Here is a 17,971-nt window from a genome sequence, read left to right on the forward strand (position 1 = left end):
TGGTGATGTTTGGATCCAGCCTCTCATTGGGGTGAATTGTTTTTAACAGATGTTTCTTTCGGTTCTTAGCAGGTCCAAAATGTTTGTCCTAACTCTTGGCTTGTTTTCTCTTTGCCTCCCAACTCTTGACACCTCTGCCATGGTTTCTCCTGCCTGCAACCCCAGCTGTTCCTCGGACCAGTGCCACCCAGTGCAGCTCAGTGCCGGAGCCGCGTTACGGCCGGCGTTTGGGCAGCGATTTTGCGGTGGGAGCCGTGGTGAGGTTTGAGTGCAGCGCGGGGTACACCCTGCAGGGCTCCCCCAGCATCCAGTGCCTCACCATGCCCGGGGCCCTGGCACAGTGGAACGTCTCCGTGCCCACCTGTGTGGGTAGGTACTGCTTGGGGTGTGGGGAGAAAAGGCAAAACTGTTGGGGAAACAGTTCAGAAATATACAGGTTGTGAGCAATCCTGACTTACTTCAATTTAGGCCACATTGGGTTAATGGTTATTGAGGCCTAGTTAGAGGCTTTCTGAGAATGAGCTACTGGGAAAGAGATAACTTAATCGGCAACAGAGGAGGAAAATAGTTATGTGGGAAGAAGGTTCCGTGAGAATGGTATGTGTTGTTGGAGTATAAGGCCACCTGCATGATAAGATGATGTAAACAAGGCTCCTCTATATAAAGTGAGTGCAAGTTGCTAATAAACGATTTTCCTGCAATCATATTGATGTGTACATGGAATCCTTAAGCCTCCGCAGATTGTTTTCCCACACAAAACAGTTCAGTTTCTGCTAGAAAAGTAAATTGTGTTTTGGGACGGTTTGGAAAAAAAACCCAACCAATAATTCAATCATGAAATAACCCCACGAGATGCCAGCAAAACAAAAAATCTGTTTGGTGCCTCTTTCCATGCAAAAAGCCTCTGAACAATGCAGTTGGCCTCAAATGTTGGGAAAGAGACCTTTTGATCCTGTGTTACTTGTGAAGAAATGAAATCTGTCTGGGAGCTGCGTTCAGTTCCTCTGGAGCAGAGCTGCTCCCCCAGGATCAGTGACACAGGCTGACATCCCCTTCTTCCCCACACCTGCAGATGGTGTCCTGCTGCTGTTAGAAGCTGCATGATAGTTACAGAAAAGAGGACTACTCATACAGATCTCACTCTTAAATCATGAGCCAGTCCTGCTTGCTTTTTTGTCCATGGATGGATAACGTGTTGGTGTAAAGCCAGGTCCCTCCGTGCTCATGCATCACTCTGCTTATTTCAGTGCCATGTGGTGGGAATCTGACTGAGCGTAGAGGCACCATCCTGTCCCCTGGCTTCCCTGAGCCCTACCTGAACAGCCTGAACTGTGTGTGGAAGATAACAGTCCCCGAGGGAGCAGGGATCCAGGTAGGGCTGTGGCACAGGCTGGGGAGGAGAGCACACAGTACCTGGGGCACATAAAGAGGCCACAGGTCCTGATGCTGCTGCTCCTCCCAGGAAAGAGATGGGATGGGTGGAATGGGGTGGATTCTCTGGAATCAGACATTCATTTACTCTCTGACTGCCAAAAGTGGGTAATATTTCAATGGATTTTTGCCTCCTGGAGGCTCTGTGGAAAATCAGCCGGAGCCATGTGGCTGTTCTGGTGTAACAAAATAATTGTGGTATTTTGGGCATATATCTTTATACTGCTTAATTATGCAATGTTGAAAGCGATGTAAGCTACACCACGGAAGAGTTGCTTGCTCAGAGTGCCTGCGTGGATTTGTTATGCCAGCAGAGTTGCAGCAGTATGATTATACAATTACAGCTTTGCTGTTCATTGTCTGCAGGTAAATGAGCTCTCTCTTCAGGTCTTTTTGCAGTCCTTATCATTCCACTGCAGAAACAGTCATGCAAACCGGAGGATGTTGAGAATTAAACCCAACATCAGAGACCAAACTTAGATAAAGTTCTGCTCTGCACACACGTGCCTTGTCCATGCATTGCACTGACACCAGTTGGCGCAGAGGAGATGGATCCTCTAACAGGTTAATTTATTCCACAAGTACCATTATCAAAGGCTTTCTTTCCTCCTCTTCAAACCACTTTGTCTGCAAGGGTTTTGTCCATTAAGTGCTTTTATTTCTCTGCTGTGTGTTTGGCTAGGAGACTTGTAGGTGGGTTTCTTTCTCCCCAGCTGTTGGCACACAGCAGCTGAGTTTCTCTCCACAGTTTTATTGAACTATCAGCTCTGCCTTGCTGGGTTGCAGCTCTGCTCTCCTGGAGGAAATTCTTACCTGGTGCCACCTCATAACCCAAACCACAACCTGGACCTGGGTCTGGGATGGCAGAGCTGGTGGGAGCAGTACTGGGAGCTTCACACTGAAACAGCACCAGCCTGGTGCCCTCTGCCAGCCTTTGGCTGTGTCCAGGCCAGCAAATTCTTCTCTTTAGTTTTGAAGACATTTAAAAACAGTGTTTGCAAAAGCCTGGAAGCTCACAGTAGATTCCTTCCTGTGGATGTGAGATTGGACTGTTCTCAAAGCCCCCAAAAGGCAGGAGGATCCATGCAGCTCAGCCAAACATCTGAGCAGTTGAGGCACTTTGCAGGTTGCTCAGGACTCCTGGGATCTGGAGGTGATAATTCACTTAATTTTTAAAGCAACATCTCTAGATGTCTGTGTTCTGTGCTGCCGTTGTCTGACTGCAAACCCTTGCTGGAACTTCTCCTGCCAGGGAGCTGGTTTTGCACATGTCTGAGCTAAGAGGAGAGAACAGGGATGGCAGTGGCTGTTAAAAGCATCTCTTTATTCATAAGCACTTGTCTCTCATGCCTTTGGTTGTGCAAATGCAGCTCTCACGTGTAGAACTGGAAAATGTAATGCCAAAATGCTCTGAAGATTTCTTTCCCCCCCTCCCCTTTCCTCCTGGATGTCATCTCTTGCAAGGGAAACATCTTTTGGTGACTGACACTGAATGCAAACAAACAAAAAAGTGTATCCTGTGGCTGAGCTTTCCTCGGGTTCAGTTTCTAGGTTCAGAGCAGGAAGGTTTTGGTGCAGGGCAGGACCCTGGTCCTCCAGCCCTTCCTCTGGTTCTTGAGGGGAGCCCGTGTGGACCCGCAGTGATGCTGGGGTGGCCGTGGTGCTCTCAGGATGCCCAGGATCCTCTTGGCACTGCCCTTGTACCTGACATCTTCCCTCCACATGGAGCCACATCAGCTGGTGACACTGGGGACTTCGATGGGAGCCTTTTTCCAGGGGCAGGTGGCACTGAGAGGAGGTGTCCTGGGAGGTCCCATCAGGAAGTACCCTGGGAGGTCCTCATGGGGCTGGGACCAGCCCTGCTTCCCCCATCACCCACCCCTGTGTGCAGGGTGTTCTCAGTTATCAGCAACTAATTTAAGCATCAGTTTACCCTCATTTTGTACAACAATTAAAGGTTAAAGAAGTGTAAATCAGAGGAGGAGGTGAAATAAAAGCTTTCTTGGAAGCAGGCAAGTCACTACCCGGATTTTTATGTAATCAGTGTAGGAGCTGGCACTTCTGCCATGAATTATTCATTCCTCCAACAAACCTTCCTGAGCAAATTAATTTATATACATAGCAGTAAATAGATGCCGATCCCTTGTGAATCCACATGTCAGACTAGAATTAGGACCTTAAAAATGTTTATTCCGTTAAGTTGCAGGGGGGGGGGAGGAGGAGAATAAATAATGCAGAAAAAATAAGAGCAAACAAATTGCACGTTCTTGATCCACCTTCTCCTTTGATGGTGTAAATCACAGTGGTGGGGTGGTTATGCAGGCTGAGAGGTGTCGGGGTGGTCAGGGGGGATCAGTGATGGTTCCCTGGGGTCACTGCCATTTCTTGTAGATGAACTCCTACAAGAAAACACCAACTTTGCAGGAACTTTATAGATTGGTTCATTATTCAAAATAAATCAAGGAAGAAAAAGGTTAAAATGGCAGAAATAACAGGGTTTGAGTTTTTTAATTTTTTTTTTTAATGTGTGTTTTATGTTTAGCAGGGCAAAGGCAAGCAAGACATTTTGAGTGGATGAGTGAATACATCATTAGAACACTGCAGGGATAAAGGAAGGGTGGTCAGTTTCCAGCAGCAGAGTGGATGTGCCCACGGGTGTGCACAGCCAGGGTTTAGAGGCACAGAAGTTGTGGTTTTACCCCAGATCCTCTGGCAGCAGAGCTGAGCAGGACACTTTTTGTTTGGGGCCAAGTTGTGCAAATCATTTATGCTCCTGATTTGTCTTTAAAGGGTCCAGTTAGGTTGTTAGCCTAGGAGTTTAGAGGTACTCAGTGCTGGAAAATTTCATCTGGAGCTAACAGATTAAAGCTGTTTTTTCCCAAATCCTGCTGGCTTTCTCCCAGGTTTGCTGTCTGACTCTGGTCACCAAAGTTGACATCCAGCACAGCTGATTTTTCTTAGTGGGACACTGAATACTTGGAACAATCAGGGTTTAGGAATAAAGGCAGAATCCATTTAAATGGTAATCAAGTAAAACAAATCTGTGCAATTACATGTCTGTCCTTGCTGAAGAGCTGCTTTCCAGTGTAAAGGCAGATTTATCAGGTCTCATGATGTTACTCATTTGAGGATTGCACTGAAGTTCTAAGTAATGGAGTCAAGTGGCTTAAACCTCCAGTCCTTGTGGGGCATGGCAGGGAAATGGGGGAAATCTGAAAATTAACTTGAGTGACCTGGCTAAAAACTGAGAAACAAGACAGTAGCAAAAAGCTTCATTGGATTTAAAAAAATATTGTGGGTTTCTTTGTTTTTATTTTAGCTCCCAGGTTGCTGGTGGGTGCTTTCACATGAAAGTCTTGCAGAAGTCTTTGGGGGGTTTCTCCAAACAGCCAAAAAAGGCACTGCTCTAAATGAGCTGTGAGATGGCAGCAGCTCTGCCTTGGCAGGAGGGGCCCTGAGATGGAAATTTGGGATGTGGAATTTGCTGGAGAATAACCATGGAACCCCCATGGTGGTGCTTGGAGGCAATGGGTCTCCAGACTGGTCTGCCTCCCAGGCCAGCTCCTCACCTCATTACTGGCCCTTTCATTGCTATTATTTTGGGGGTTTTAGCATGATTGCAGACCTTTTATTGTTATTCTTTTTTTTTCCTGTTCAGATCCAGGTGATCAGCTTTGTTACTGAGCAGAACTGGGATTCCCTGGAAGTGTTTGATGGAGGAGATAACACAGCCACCATGCTGGGCAGTTTCTCTGGTAGGTGCTGAGCAGTCTGCTCACTGCCTGCTCATGGGTTTCACGGACATAAAATTAAACATATGCTTAAGTGCTTCAAAAAGTAGCAATAAAGTGTGCCCTTCGAGGGAATCATATGCTTTGCTGAGCTGATAATGTGACTGTTGTCTTCCTGCAGAAACAAAAATGATGGAGAGCCTTAAATGCAAAAAAAAAGCTGTGGGTTAGGTTTGGGGTTGTGGTTTTTGTTTTTAAACACTCTGGAAATAAGAGTTCCTGCAGTGCTGCTGGGTTCTGTGGGGTTGCTCCCACCTCTGAACCTGGCAGGTTAACCTAACCTGGATGATTGGTAGCAAGGCAGGTGAACAAAACAACCTTTTTTCTGCTCAGCAGTGGGAATGGTGGCTTTGGAGAGAGGGAGAGCAGCCCTTGAGCATCACAGACCTTTCAAAGAGCAGAGCCACTTGCAAACTGATGCCCCCAGTTCTTGCTTATTTATTGAACAACTGTGCTCGAAGTGCTCAGAGGTTGGTAAGGAGAAGGGCTGTAAAACCAGCAGACTTAGGGACTCCCAGAGCTGTGTTTTGGATGGAACCACCTTTCCTTGCTGTTGGAACAGCTTTCAGGGAAGGAGGCAGGAGAAGGAATTCGGACCTTGCGGGGAATCCACTCCCCACCCACGCTGTTTTTCATCACTGAAGATGCTTTTAGTCTGTCTGGTCTGTAGGTGGTAAAACTTCACACGATGAAGGCTTTGAAAAGGCCATTGCAGAGAGGCTTTGGGTATTTCTCAATTGGCCTCATTAGAACCTGATCAAAACCAACAGAGCTTGTTAAGTTAAAGGACTTTCTGTTCTCAGCCTCTTCTGCAGCTTTTCTCCGAGGACACGGAGGAGGGAAAGAGAATCCTCTTCAGTCTCTTTGTGCACCTCTTGTTTTCCCAGGAACTACAGTGCCTGCCTTGCTGAACAGCACTTCAAACCAGCTCTATCTGCACTTCTATTCGGATATCAGTGTCTCTGCTGCTGGCTTTCACTTGGAATATAAAAGTAAGAGCAGTTCAGCCTTGATCTCCCAGTTCCTCTGAGCGATGGGGAAGGGTTGCAGGGCTGCAGCTGCTGAGTGGGGCAGGAGCTGGAAGGGAAATTCCTGTGTGTGGTTCCCTGCTCTCAAGCTGCAGAGGGGGAGTGAGTGATAAATGCAGAAAAGATGCAGCAGAGGAGATGTGGGGGTCACGAGGTGACCCTCAGTTTGCTGCTGATGCACTTTGTGGAACCCGTTTGGTTTCTGTGTTGTTGAGCAGGAGGCCAAGGTATTAAAAATGCATGAGGGACCTGGCCAGTTCCACCCAGCAGTGTAATTCTTGCTTGAGAAGTGATGAAGTGGTGCTTGGCAGAGGTTGGGAGGGACTGCCTGCTCTGGGAAGTCTTTTCTAGGTTGTCAGCATTGGCCACTTGGTAATGACCAAGCTGCTCTTGGGAACAGGCTCTCAGGTTGGGATAAGAATGCCCCAAATCTCCTCCATGTCTGTCTTTTGATGGTTGCTGTTGGAGCAGATGTCCCTTCAGGAAAGCTGTGGCAGAGCTGAGCTGCAGTGGGTCACGGGGAGGGTGGCTGTCACCTCAGTGTCCCTGCTGTCCCCAGCAGTGTCCCCACTTTCCCCAGGACTTGAATGATTCCCATTTGTGGGGCAGCAGCACAGGCAGGGTACAGCAGGCAGGTACAGCCTGGTCTGCACATCAGCTGCAGCATTGGGAAAGGCTGGGGTGCTGCCAGGTGAGGAAGAGGATGGGTGCCACAGGGCAGGGATCAGGGAGCTGGTCAGGAGGTGCCTGGTGACAGTGGCTCCGTGCTGGCACTGGTGAGGGATGTGCTGGGACTGCTGGTTCCCTTCATGCAGTCTTCCCTGGGGCAATGCAGACATAATTGTTTCTTGCTGGACATCGTGTCTGACAACTGGTTCTGATCACAAATCTTCTGTTTGTCTCTGAAGCCAACCAATATTCTGTTTATTTTTTTCCCAAGCAGCAAATAGATCTGGAAGTGCTTTTCATTTTGTAAACCATCCACAGCACGGCTGACTGGCTGCAGAGACTTCAGTGCCTCCAGAGGGATGGCTGGGACTGAGTTTCCCAGGTTTTAGTGGGTTTGCAGATTTGAAACCTTGCACAATAATGGATCCAGCATGATTGTAGCAACCAGGAAGGTGGGGAGGAGAATGTGTGCCCCACATTGCTCTCTGGGAGCTGGAGAAATGAATGTTGTTACAGGAATTCTCTTGCTGCCACTCTTGTTTCTTCTCCATTTCTGTTTCAATCAATAAGCTCGTTCAGGATTGTATTAACCCCCTGCAACAGTCATGTTCAGATTTTTCATGAGGTTTGGGATTATCAGGCTTGTTTGGTTTCTTTGCTGAGAAAATTAATAGGCGTTGATTTTCAGGGCAGATGGAAATAGTGTGGGGTTTTTTTGCTTTGCTTGTGCAACTGGAATTCCACAGCTCTGGAGCCCCAGGTTTTGTCTTTGTTCAGTTAAAGGCACTGCAAGGAAGCTTTGAGAGATGAGCTAAACCACCAGAGTTTTCCCTCCCCTTTCTCCCTCCCTGGATTCCTCAAGCAGAGCTCTTATCTCTACATGCTCGAAAGCCAAAGCAGAGCAAGAACAATTTGGGCTTGAGTGAAAGAAACTCGAGTGCCCAGTGGTCTGAATGGGAAGTTATTTAAAGCCATTTTCTCTCTTGTCTCCCTGAAGGTCAAAGCAGAACAGCCGGGTGTGGGGAGGGACTTGGTGTTTGCTTGCTAGGAAGAGGGACTCTGGTTTTAGGAGGAGAGATCAGCATCTCCTCCATCTCCTCTCTTGTTCCTTTATTCCCCTCTGCTGTCAGCTCAGGCTGCAGACCCAGGGGTTTAGCAGAGCTTTAGCCCTCACAGGGTGCAGAAGGTTCTGTGGGAGGGAGGGAGGCAGAGAGGGGATGGATGGCATGTGTGTACATGTGTGTACATCACCCCCTGCACAGCTCTGGGCATTGCTAATTGGCTTTGCAGCAGGATATTCCCAGTTGTAAATGGAGCTCAGGTGGAAATAGGATGGCAGGAAATTTTCATAGGCTCTTCTGCAGGCACCATCGGGGACCAGCGTGTGCTCACTGCTGCTTCTGTCTCATGGTAAATTCAATCTGTGATTAAAACCAGGAAGAACAAGGTCAGAGAATGAAACCATGCTGCTTTTTGCCCAGAGAGGGACAAATTGCATACAACACATACCATATGCCCTTGATATTGCCAGCCAGGAGCAGCAGATCCTTCCCTCCTGTGTCCTCTCCCGTCTCCAATCAGATGCTGCCTGGTTTTGGAGGGAGGATACGGTGGAACAGGGATGTGGAGCTCATGAAGGGGGGCTTGTGGCTTTGTTTCTGAATCCTGGAGACTGAGCTGGTGTTTGCTTTGCTGTGGATGTGCTGTCACTGCTGCAGTGCTGCCATCCAGCCTTCAGGGCTCAGTCAGAAATGGTTTTGGCCCCAAATCAGGCTGATCTGTGATACTTTTGTGCATTAAAGAAGTGTGCTCTAGGTAAAGTGAAGGTGTAACCAGGAATGCCTCTAGCTCCTGGATATCTCCTGGAACACAGGAATATTGCCTGATCAGGGCTGTCTGTGTGGGGGAATCCAAACTGGCCCTAGGACTTTCCTAGCAGTGCCTGTGCTGGAGTCATTACTGAACAGGATAAAATGAACGTGTGGGTTTCCATTCCTTTTGCCTCCAGTGCAGACTCCCTCCCCACTCCCTGGAGGACTCATCCCACTCTTCTCTTGCAGCTGTTGGTCTGTCCAGCTGCCCTGAGCCCCCTGTTCCTGGGAATGGTCTGAAGATCGGCGAGCGCTATTTAGTGAACGACGTCGTCTCTTTCCAGTGTGAGCCCGGCTATGCGCTTCAGGTACTGAGCATTTCCCAGGAAAAAAAGGATGAGAACAGACCCCTGGGATACCAGGAGACCCTCCAAATACTGTGTCTTGTTTTCTTTCCCTCCAGGGCCACTCTCACATCTCCTGCATGCCAGGCACTGTCCGCCGCTGGAATTACCCACCGCCGCTTTGCATCGGTAGGGTCCTGGTGCTTCTGATATTTATAGGGCTTCTCTAAAAAAAAAGAGAAAAAAAGAAAAAAAAAAAAAAAAGGTAAAGGTCTGAGAGAAATGAAGGTTTGCTCTGGAAGAGAGAGTACCAAAAAAAATCTTTATTTGCTGCAGGGAAAATTTCAACCAAAAAGTCTCTGTTGGCAACCCAGAACGCCTGATTTGGGATGCCTGGAATATGGCCCTGGTGCAAAGTGTATGGGATTCTCTCAACAAAAATTCATTCAGAAGGGAAAACATAAAAGTTCTTCATCCTGAAAGCAGGTTGAGTTTATGGACTGAGAGCTTTATTTCCATCTGAACCAAAGATCTCAAGACTGCTGTTTATTTTTGTGAAATGCACCACAGTATTCCTAAAGCTGCGTCTCTACGGGAGCCTCTTTACATCCCAGGCTCTCTGAACGGCACCACCTGGGGCTTTGCTGTCCTCACACTGGTGTCTAGCAGGTCCTACGTGACCAGGTCACTTGTCAAGGCAGCTGTTTGCCCATGACACCCTCTGAGGAGGAGGGCTGAGTGTTCCAGGCCTTTGGGGAAAAGGGCCAAGGAGCAGAATTCCACCATGGAAGCTCTAGGAGAAGAGGCACGGAGGTGAAGGGGACTTGCTGGAGCTTTTGGGTTATTTTCAGTGTTGTGCTTTTAGCAAATCTAGATGTTTAATATTCATATTGCGTTTTTTACAGCTTTGAGAGAGACATTTATGCATTTAATAGCTTCAGTTAACAGTTGTTTCAAGCTCCTGCTGTTCTATCTTACATCGTTTTGCTTTAAAGTAATTATAAGAACTAACGGCTCTTTTATCCGAGGATCTGCAGGCCAGGAATAAATGCAGAGACATTTCCAGTGGAATGGCTGAGCTGAAGGACTCAGAGCCATGGGAGCTGCTCTGAACGGCACCAGAAGCCCTTCAGCTCAGTGTTAGTTGGGGGATCCCAGCATGGATGAGGATCCTGGTGTTGTTCTTTTGATCAGCATCACTCACCCAGCTCAGGAGGGCTCTGCCTGCCTGGGCTGGCACAGTCTAAATGCCAGTGCAGTTTAATTCAGGTTTTCGGGTTTCTCACAGTCAGGACCAAGTGCAGTGGCACAAATGCCCATGCTCCTGTCTGTTCATATCCCTCAGCTCTCTTCACACTTGACTGGAACAGGTCGGCCAACTTCAGGGAGGCATAAGCACCTCTCTGCAGCCAAGCACCCATCATCACCTGTGACCATCACGTCTTACAGGGATGTCACAGCACCCTGTGTGATGGTCCTGGGGTGGTTCTCCTGTGCTGATGGGTTTAAACATGGTCCAGAGCCCCACTGGCTGCTGGTTACCCAGGAACCCAGGCTTTGGTGGTTCCCCTGCTCAGAGAACAGCTTGCTTCCCTGGCAAAGTGTGTTGATTTTCTTTTGGTCTACTTCATCCAGATGCTTGACTTCTAAATAATTTAGAAGTTGTTCTATTAAAGAGCCATTAAGAGGAAAAAGAAGGAGAAATCTTCTGGGAGAAGCCTTGTTAGTAGCAAGTGCAGGCATAGGGAGATATCAGACAAAGGGGATCTGTACCTTTGCTGTCAGAACGTGTTAGGAGCACACGTGGCTGTTCTGGGCTGGGTGGTATTACTGCAACAAGGTAGAGGTCATCCAGAAAAGCATGAGAAGATGCTATCTGTGTTTATATTTCATGGGATGCTTTTTGTAAACAGATTTTGTGCTGTCATCTGTGGATCCCTTCTTGGTAGGGAATTTACTTCAGTCACTGTGCAAACACTGCTCTATATTTATCAGTAATTGCCCGGAGATTGACAAGTGTAGCAGTCAAGGTAGGTCAGTTAACCAGAAAAAGTAGTAGTGGTAACTGCAGGCAAAATAGGAGCAGTCTGTTTCTCACAGCAAGTTGGTTTTTTTTTAGGTGGTTAAAAATTCACACAAGTGCTGTGAGCCCCATGTGCAGTGCTGCAGTGCCTGTGGACAGAGCTGAGCATTCGTGTCTGCTCTGGCAGCTCAGCTCTGTCTCTCCCACTGGGATTTGCAAAACTGGATCTCTGGAGCCCAGGAATTCCTTTCTAGAGGGCCAGAGAAAGGCACAGGCATCACTAATGTGAGCATGCAGAGCCTGGCAAACTTCGTGTTAGTTCCATAGCAGGTTTCCCTTTTTCTTTTCTTAGTTTTTAATTGCTTTATTTCCTGCACAGCTGGCTGGCCATGGCCATCATTCTGAGAGACCCGGGAGGGATCTTGACCATTAAACCTGTTGATTTTACAGCCCAGTGTGGAGGAACAGCAGAAGAGATGGAAGGAGTGCTCCTGAGCCCGGGCTTCCCAGGAAATTATCCAAGCAACCTGGACTGCACCTGGAGGATTCTGCTGCCGGTGGGGTTTGGTGAGAGAGTTGGTTTTGATTTGATGCTGTCCCAAAAGAGAAGATAACTCACCCTGTTGGGTCAGTGCATGCTCAGTGCTGGATGCAGTGCTTGCCAAGAGGAGTTACAGAAACTGTATTTTGAACTCCTGACCACTTCCCATTAAAAATGCATTTATAGGGGCTGTGGAATGAGAAGGGTTTATTCAGGAGGTGGTCACAGGTCACCAGGGCACTTAGGAGGTTGCTGTGGGTTGGTGGTCGTGCCTCTGGATCAGCTGTAACCTCCTCCTTCCCTGGGCTCAGGTTCTTCCCCATCTCGACTGCTCACATTTGTAGCTGCAGTAAAACATTCCCAGTTGCATCCCCCTGGATAAATATAATAAGTGATCAGAGTTGGTGTCAGATGAGATCCCATCTAACCCAGGCATCTGCAGCTGTGGGGCCAGGGGAGATGGGAGCAGCTCTGTGCTTGCCCCTCTGCTTTCCCAGGTGTTGGGCAGAGGCAGGGGTGTGCAGGGGAGCTCCAGCAGTGTGGAACTTGAGCTTGTGGAACATCCTGAGCTTGTCTGGAACCCAGGGGTGTGCAGGGGAGCTCCAGCAGTGTGGAACTTGAGCTTGTGGAACATCCTGAGCTTGTCTGGAACCCAGGGGTGTGCAGGGGAGCTCCAGCAGTGTGGAACTTGAGCTTGTGGAACATCCTGAGCTTGTCTGGAACCAGCAGGACCTGCGGGCACCCCCTGCTTCCAGCCCAGCAGACGTGCTGCGTGGGCACTGCTGATGTGTGCTGAGGCTCAGGTGTCAGCTTTAGAGCCAGAGGGTTCATTCCTCCTCCCCAGGTGCTCACATCCAGTTCCTCAACTTCTCCACTGAGCCCAACCATGACTTTGTGGAGATCCGGAATGGGCCCTACGACACCAGCACCGTCATCGGGCGGTTCAGCGGCACTGAGATCCCAGGTTCCCTCCTCTCCACCTCCCACGAAACCACCGTGTACTTCCACAGTGACCACTCCCAGAACAAACCAGGATTCAAGTTGGAATACCAAGGTAAGGAGGCCACAGAGGGAGCAGCAGTGGGACAATCCTGTCCCCGGGTGGTGGAGGGACGGGAGGTCTCATGGTTGTTACTGTTCTGTTGAATTGATTCCATGAGGACTTAATCCAAATGAGTGTAAAAGGTGCTGAATGAAGGCCGTGCTTAATCCTAATAACTGGGATCTGTTCACCCTGACTTTATGCCTGCAGCAGTGTTCCTGGAGTGCTGGGTGACAGTGAAATGCCTTTGAATTAAGTCCAGGCAGATTCACTTAGATCTCAGCTCTCTTGACACGTGCAGAGAGAGGAGACCTCAGCAGCCCTGAGTTTAATCTGGAATTGTGTGCCTGCTTTTCAGCCTCAGCTGAAGTTCAGATGCACCCTTAGGGGCAGCTGTGGGCCATGGGGGGGGGAATTGGGGAAATGAGTAAATAACCAAACCATGCAGCAAGGGGCTGGAATGGATACCTGGAGAGAAAGGAGAGAAGTTACTGATAGGAAAAGAAGCTCTCAGTGCAGGTTTTGGAGATGATGGGGGGATGGAGGTGCCTGGCACTACCCCCTTACCCATCTTGAGTCCTCCCAGTTTGGGAGGTGATGTACCTTGGTCTCTGGACCCAGCAGAGCCAGGCACTGGAAGTTCTCCATCTCCTGGTGGATTTGCTCCTCTAGGAAGGTGCTGGATTGGGGAAAGACAACTTTGAGCCCGGCTTGGTGAGTGACTTTACAAAAGCCTCTGGTCTCCCTGGGAATATGAAGGGGCAGATCCTGTGCTCCATCGCCAGTACCTTCAGGGTGGGCTTTGCCTGGGAGATGGATCTTGGGAGTGGAAGGATGGAGCATGTGTCTCCAGCCATGTGCTACAGCCAAGGCCTGACAAAAGGCTGACTCCCCAGAAATAGCAATAGAAGCTGCTACTCATGCTTAATTGAAAACATTAATTTTGTCTTAGCTGTCCTGTTCATGCACCATATAATTCATGCGCTGCTGCACAATTTAGGAAGGAATGTGCTCTGTGAGGCACTCTGGGTAATCTCATGGAAATTGCTATGCAAATTAGCTCTGCCAAGGCTGACCAATAATTTATAATGCCAGGTGGAACATGTTATCCAATTGACTTGCATTCCTCATCAGGGTTGTCCATGTTTTGTTGAAAAACAAGGCAGATTTCCCAATTAGAAGTGAAGTGCAGGGTGACTGCAGGCTCTGCAGCAGGGCACAGCCTGGGCCTCTCTGAGCCTGCCACAAAGCAGCACCAGGATTTTGCCTCAGCCTCTGTGCAGGTGTGGCCATGGTTCCTGGGACTTTATCTCCATCAGTGAAGTCGTTGGATGAGGAGGAAGCAGCCAAGCAGCACGGGCTGTGCTCTTCCCACGTTTGTGAGAAAATGCAAAATATAAACCATTCCTCCTTACTTTTGTTTTTTTTTTCTCTTTCCAGCCTACGAGCTGCAGGAGTGCCCCGACCCTGAACCTTTTGCTAACGGTGTGGTAAGAGGAGCAGGTTACAACGTTGGCCAATCCATCTCCTTTGAGTGTCTGCCTGGCTACCAGCTGATCGGCCACCCCGTCCTCACCTGCCAGCATGGCACCAACAGGAACTGGGACCACCCCTTGCCCAGGTGTGAAGGTATGGCTGAGAGCACCCCAAAGGGGGTTCTGGGGAGAGAAAAGGCTTTAACTCTCTGTTCCGGCCTCCTTTGGAACCCTTGTTTTGTCATTGGGCTGAAAGTCTCTCTGGAAACAGAAGGATGGCTGGAGGCAGGCTGGGAATGTGCCCTTTGAATAAAGCCCCAACCCCAAGGAGCTGAGAGATGCTCTCAGTGAGCTGGTGTTCAGCATATTTCAGCTTAATCAAAGCAAATGTTTTGAACAGTTCAGATCCAGGGTGCATCTTTTTGAGGTGGTGTGTTTGGATCTGATGCTGTGGGTGAGGGCTGGATCTGTCAGTCTGGCTGCTGGTGCCAGCTGTGCTTTCAGCATGAAGCAGCCCAGGGTTGCTGTAGTAATTGTTCTTGCTGCTTTATTCCTCACCAGTGCTCAGCTTCAATTGATTTAGCACTGGTAAATAAAAGCAGTCCCTGGTTAAAGACCAAATACAGCTTTGGAGGCTCTTAGTGTGTGAAGGTTGAGTCTCTGCCTAATCTCCTTAGTGTGACAATGGTGGCATCTTCAAAATGATCCAGATGGGAGGTTTTCAGTGACCTTGATCATGGTCTCCTTTCTGCACAGTGTGTGTGCTAGCAGGACCCTGCAGGCTGAAGGAGTGGGTCTGTGTTCTGCACATCAGAACTCTAACATCCAAATTCTCTTTTCAAACCCCAGCAGGGCTGTTTCAGCCTTTGGGCCAATGGACTGAGTTTTGTGTGGTTTACTTTAGAAGATTTTCCAATGAACCCTTAAGAAGTTCAAGCCTGCTTATTGAAGATTTCCCACCACATTTCCCAGCGGCTCTGCCCTTTCCCAACCTCCTGACAGCAAGAACTGTGTGCCCTGGGGAAAGGGAGGGAGAGGTGATATTTTTCCTCCTCTAAGCCCTAAGCACTTGAGCCCCTGAGAACACAAAGCATAAAGACCTGAATCCTCAGCTGATCTTTCCCTGACCCTGGCAGTGCAGCAGAGATGTGTGATGGGTGAGAAACTGTCCTGTGCTCAGCTGGTGCTGCTGGGGGTAGCAGGATGCTGCCCTGATCTACCTCAGCTATCAACTTTCCAGCTCCAGCTGTCTAATTCTTCCTTCCTTGTGTTTTTAAGGAGCTTTCTTGCTCTGCAGCACTTCTGATAGCAAGGAGAGGTGAGGGGTTAGGTACATTTTGGACCATTTGCTGCTTTTCTCTGTGTGCAGGTGTGGGGGCTGTTGGTGTCAGCCAGTGCAGAGCTTTCCTCTCCTGCCTGTTTTCCTCAACACTTTCCTCAGGCAGCTGCCTTGGGCTAAGCACCTCACCTTTCCCATGCAGGTCACAGCTTGAAAGCCCTTTTAATTAAAAGAGAAGCTGTAATCCCAGAATAAATGCACAGAAGCTGAGGTTTCCAGCACCACTCCAGGGAGTTTTTCCAGTGACCAGCAGGCTGCCTGCTGCTTCACAGGGCAGAAAAGATCTTGGCCCCCAAGGTTTCTTGGGTGTTTGTTTCAGAAAATAAGCATATGGAGTTATATACACAGGCTTTTCTCAGCTTGACAGAGCATGTGAGAAAGCTGAGCAGAGCCAGGCAGGGAATGCATACAGGGAATACAGGCTCAAAGCTCACATCTGGCACATCAGGTCAGGGCCAGGGTGGCAGAAGTTTGTGGAGCTGCTGTTGTACACAAAGAGTGAGTGTTCAGCCCTGAACCTGAGTTACTCAGCTCTGTTGGGAAGGAAAATGTGTTCACCTAAGCCCAGGGTTGGGCTAATCCCAGAGCTCAGGCACTCTCTGCACCTCCCCTGGCCCTGCAGTTGTTGGAAGCTGCCAGAATCACTCTGCAGACCTCTCCTCATGGCTTCAGCTGAGCTTCAAGGTCCAGAAGCTGATGCTTGGAAGTGAGACTCAGCCCCAAGGATCTGCTGTGTCCCCCTGCATGGCCTGGGGCAGGATCCCATCCTCCTCTCCCTCCTTTTCTCTGCCTGTTTCCAATTACCCCTCTTTAGCTTGCAAGTTCATTTGGACCTGGAAGATACCTGCTGCAATGGAACTGTCTCCTTGATTAATGAATTGGCTGCTGCAGCCATACAAATCATCCTGCCCTCCTGCTCAGATGTGCTCTGTGGAAAGCCAGCTGCTCAGTGCTTCTGGTCCAGGCTCTGCTGGATGAACAAGTGGAGAGATTTGCCCACTGGTGTCATCTCCTCGGGAGCTCCATTTTCCATGCATGGGTGCAGACAGCTGGTGGAGCCCAAAGACTCTTACTAGGGCATAAGACAGAATTTATTTGCACACCTGCCTTTCACATCTGTAAAAAAACACCCTGACGTTCCTCTTCCAGCTCTGAAGCACTGAAATTTACTGTAATGGAATTAGGTTGAAAATGTTAGATGTCATCGTGACAGATAGGAGTTATTTGAGGCAAGTTAGGCTGAGATTTTGGGGCAGGATCTTCCAGGAAGGCAAGAAAAAATAGGAAACAGGTGATCTTGAGGAGTTAATGTTTTTGAGGGCTGTTTCTTCATTAGCTTTGTGTTTCTGTTTGATTATCTGCAGTGCCTTGTGGGGGAAACATCACCACCCAGAATGGGACAGTTTACTCTCCTGGCTTCCCCAACCAGTACCCCAACTCCCAGGACTGCACTTGGCTTCTCACAGTGCCCGTGGGATATGGAATCCACCTCAACTTCAGCCTGCTGCAGACAGAGCCCTACAACGATTTCATCACTGTCTGGTGGGTACAGCAAAGGTCTAAGGACTGACTCCAGTTCCTGCCAAAGCTCCATTCCAGAAAGATGCAGAGCACCCCTTACTGCAGTGCATGTGTAGTGCTGTGGCTGAGAAAACACTGCCATGAGGATCTGGAATTGTTTTTAAACTCCAGAAAGGAGGCTGTGCAGGAACCCTTGGCTTTCATGGTGCTTTTGTCTTGCCATAGCAGGTCTGGACATACACCTGGGCTGTAAGACCTTACAGGGGTTTTTTCTCACCATGAATTTCTGTGATCACCATAAATTAAAAGGAGGTGAAGCACATCAGCCCTGGGGATCTCTGGGATTATCAATCCCTGTCCCTCTGGTTTGCCATAGTCACCATGGGAAGGGGCTGAGCTGCTGGGGGTGCAGACCCCATGGGCTGAGGGTGTTTGGGGGCTGAGCCCCCCGTGTCCTGCTGGAGCCTTTCATCAGCCTGGCCCTTCATCTCCAAAATGCTGGGTGGAGTAAGGAAACAGCTCGTGGGAAGCTGCAGGGGCGTTACAGAGGACACTTTATGAATGGTAAACGAGGTCTTTATCTCAACCCTAATTTAATGGAAATGCCTTTTGCTCAGGCTTGCCTAACAGGAATTGCCTCTTGCTTCAGATTCCTCTGCTAGACACTTTTATGGGGCTCGTTATTTTTTTTTCCTTTTGCACTTTATCACTGTTACCTGTCTGTAGATAGAGGCTGAATAAGGAAAAAGCCATTGGTAAATCATTTCTGTGTTCCAGGCTCCTCCTTTGGTTTTCCTTCTGCCATGTGAGGTGTGCAGCCCCACATCTCCTGGGTGGCAGGGGCAGTGCCAGGGATGGGGTGAGCACCAGGGCTGCTTCTGACCCCCAGCTGCCTTTTAGACAGCAGCAACTGGGGCCTGACCTCTGCTGTAAAATGGCCCCAGCTCTGCTGTGGT

At 49.0% G+C, this 17,971-nt stretch overlaps 1 protein-coding gene across 1 annotated transcript in view; it reads left to right on the forward strand.

The window, feature by feature from the left end:
- Positions 1-17,971, forward strand: part of CSMD2 (CUB and Sushi multiple domains 2) — a 235,890-nt gene that overhangs the window by 177,571 nt on the left and 40,348 nt on the right. Inside the window, 10 exon segments of the mRNA XM_030464359.1 lie at positions 166-369; positions 1,248-1,372; positions 5,090-5,186; positions 6,110-6,214; positions 8,980-9,098; positions 9,194-9,263; positions 11,548-11,664; positions 12,483-12,692; positions 14,121-14,309; positions 16,859-17,036. Of these exon segments, the coding sequence (XP_030320219.1) occupies positions 166-369; positions 1,248-1,372; positions 5,090-5,186; positions 6,110-6,214; positions 8,980-9,098; positions 9,194-9,263; positions 11,548-11,664; positions 12,483-12,692; positions 14,121-14,309; positions 16,859-17,036 (1,414 nt within the window).

This window comes from Calypte anna, chromosome 23 (assembly GCF_003957555.1).
Source record: "Calypte anna isolate BGI_N300 chromosome 23, bCalAnn1_v1.p, whole genome shotgun sequence".
NCBI classification, from domain to species: Eukaryota; Metazoa; Chordata; class Aves; order Apodiformes; family Trochilidae; genus Calypte; species Calypte anna.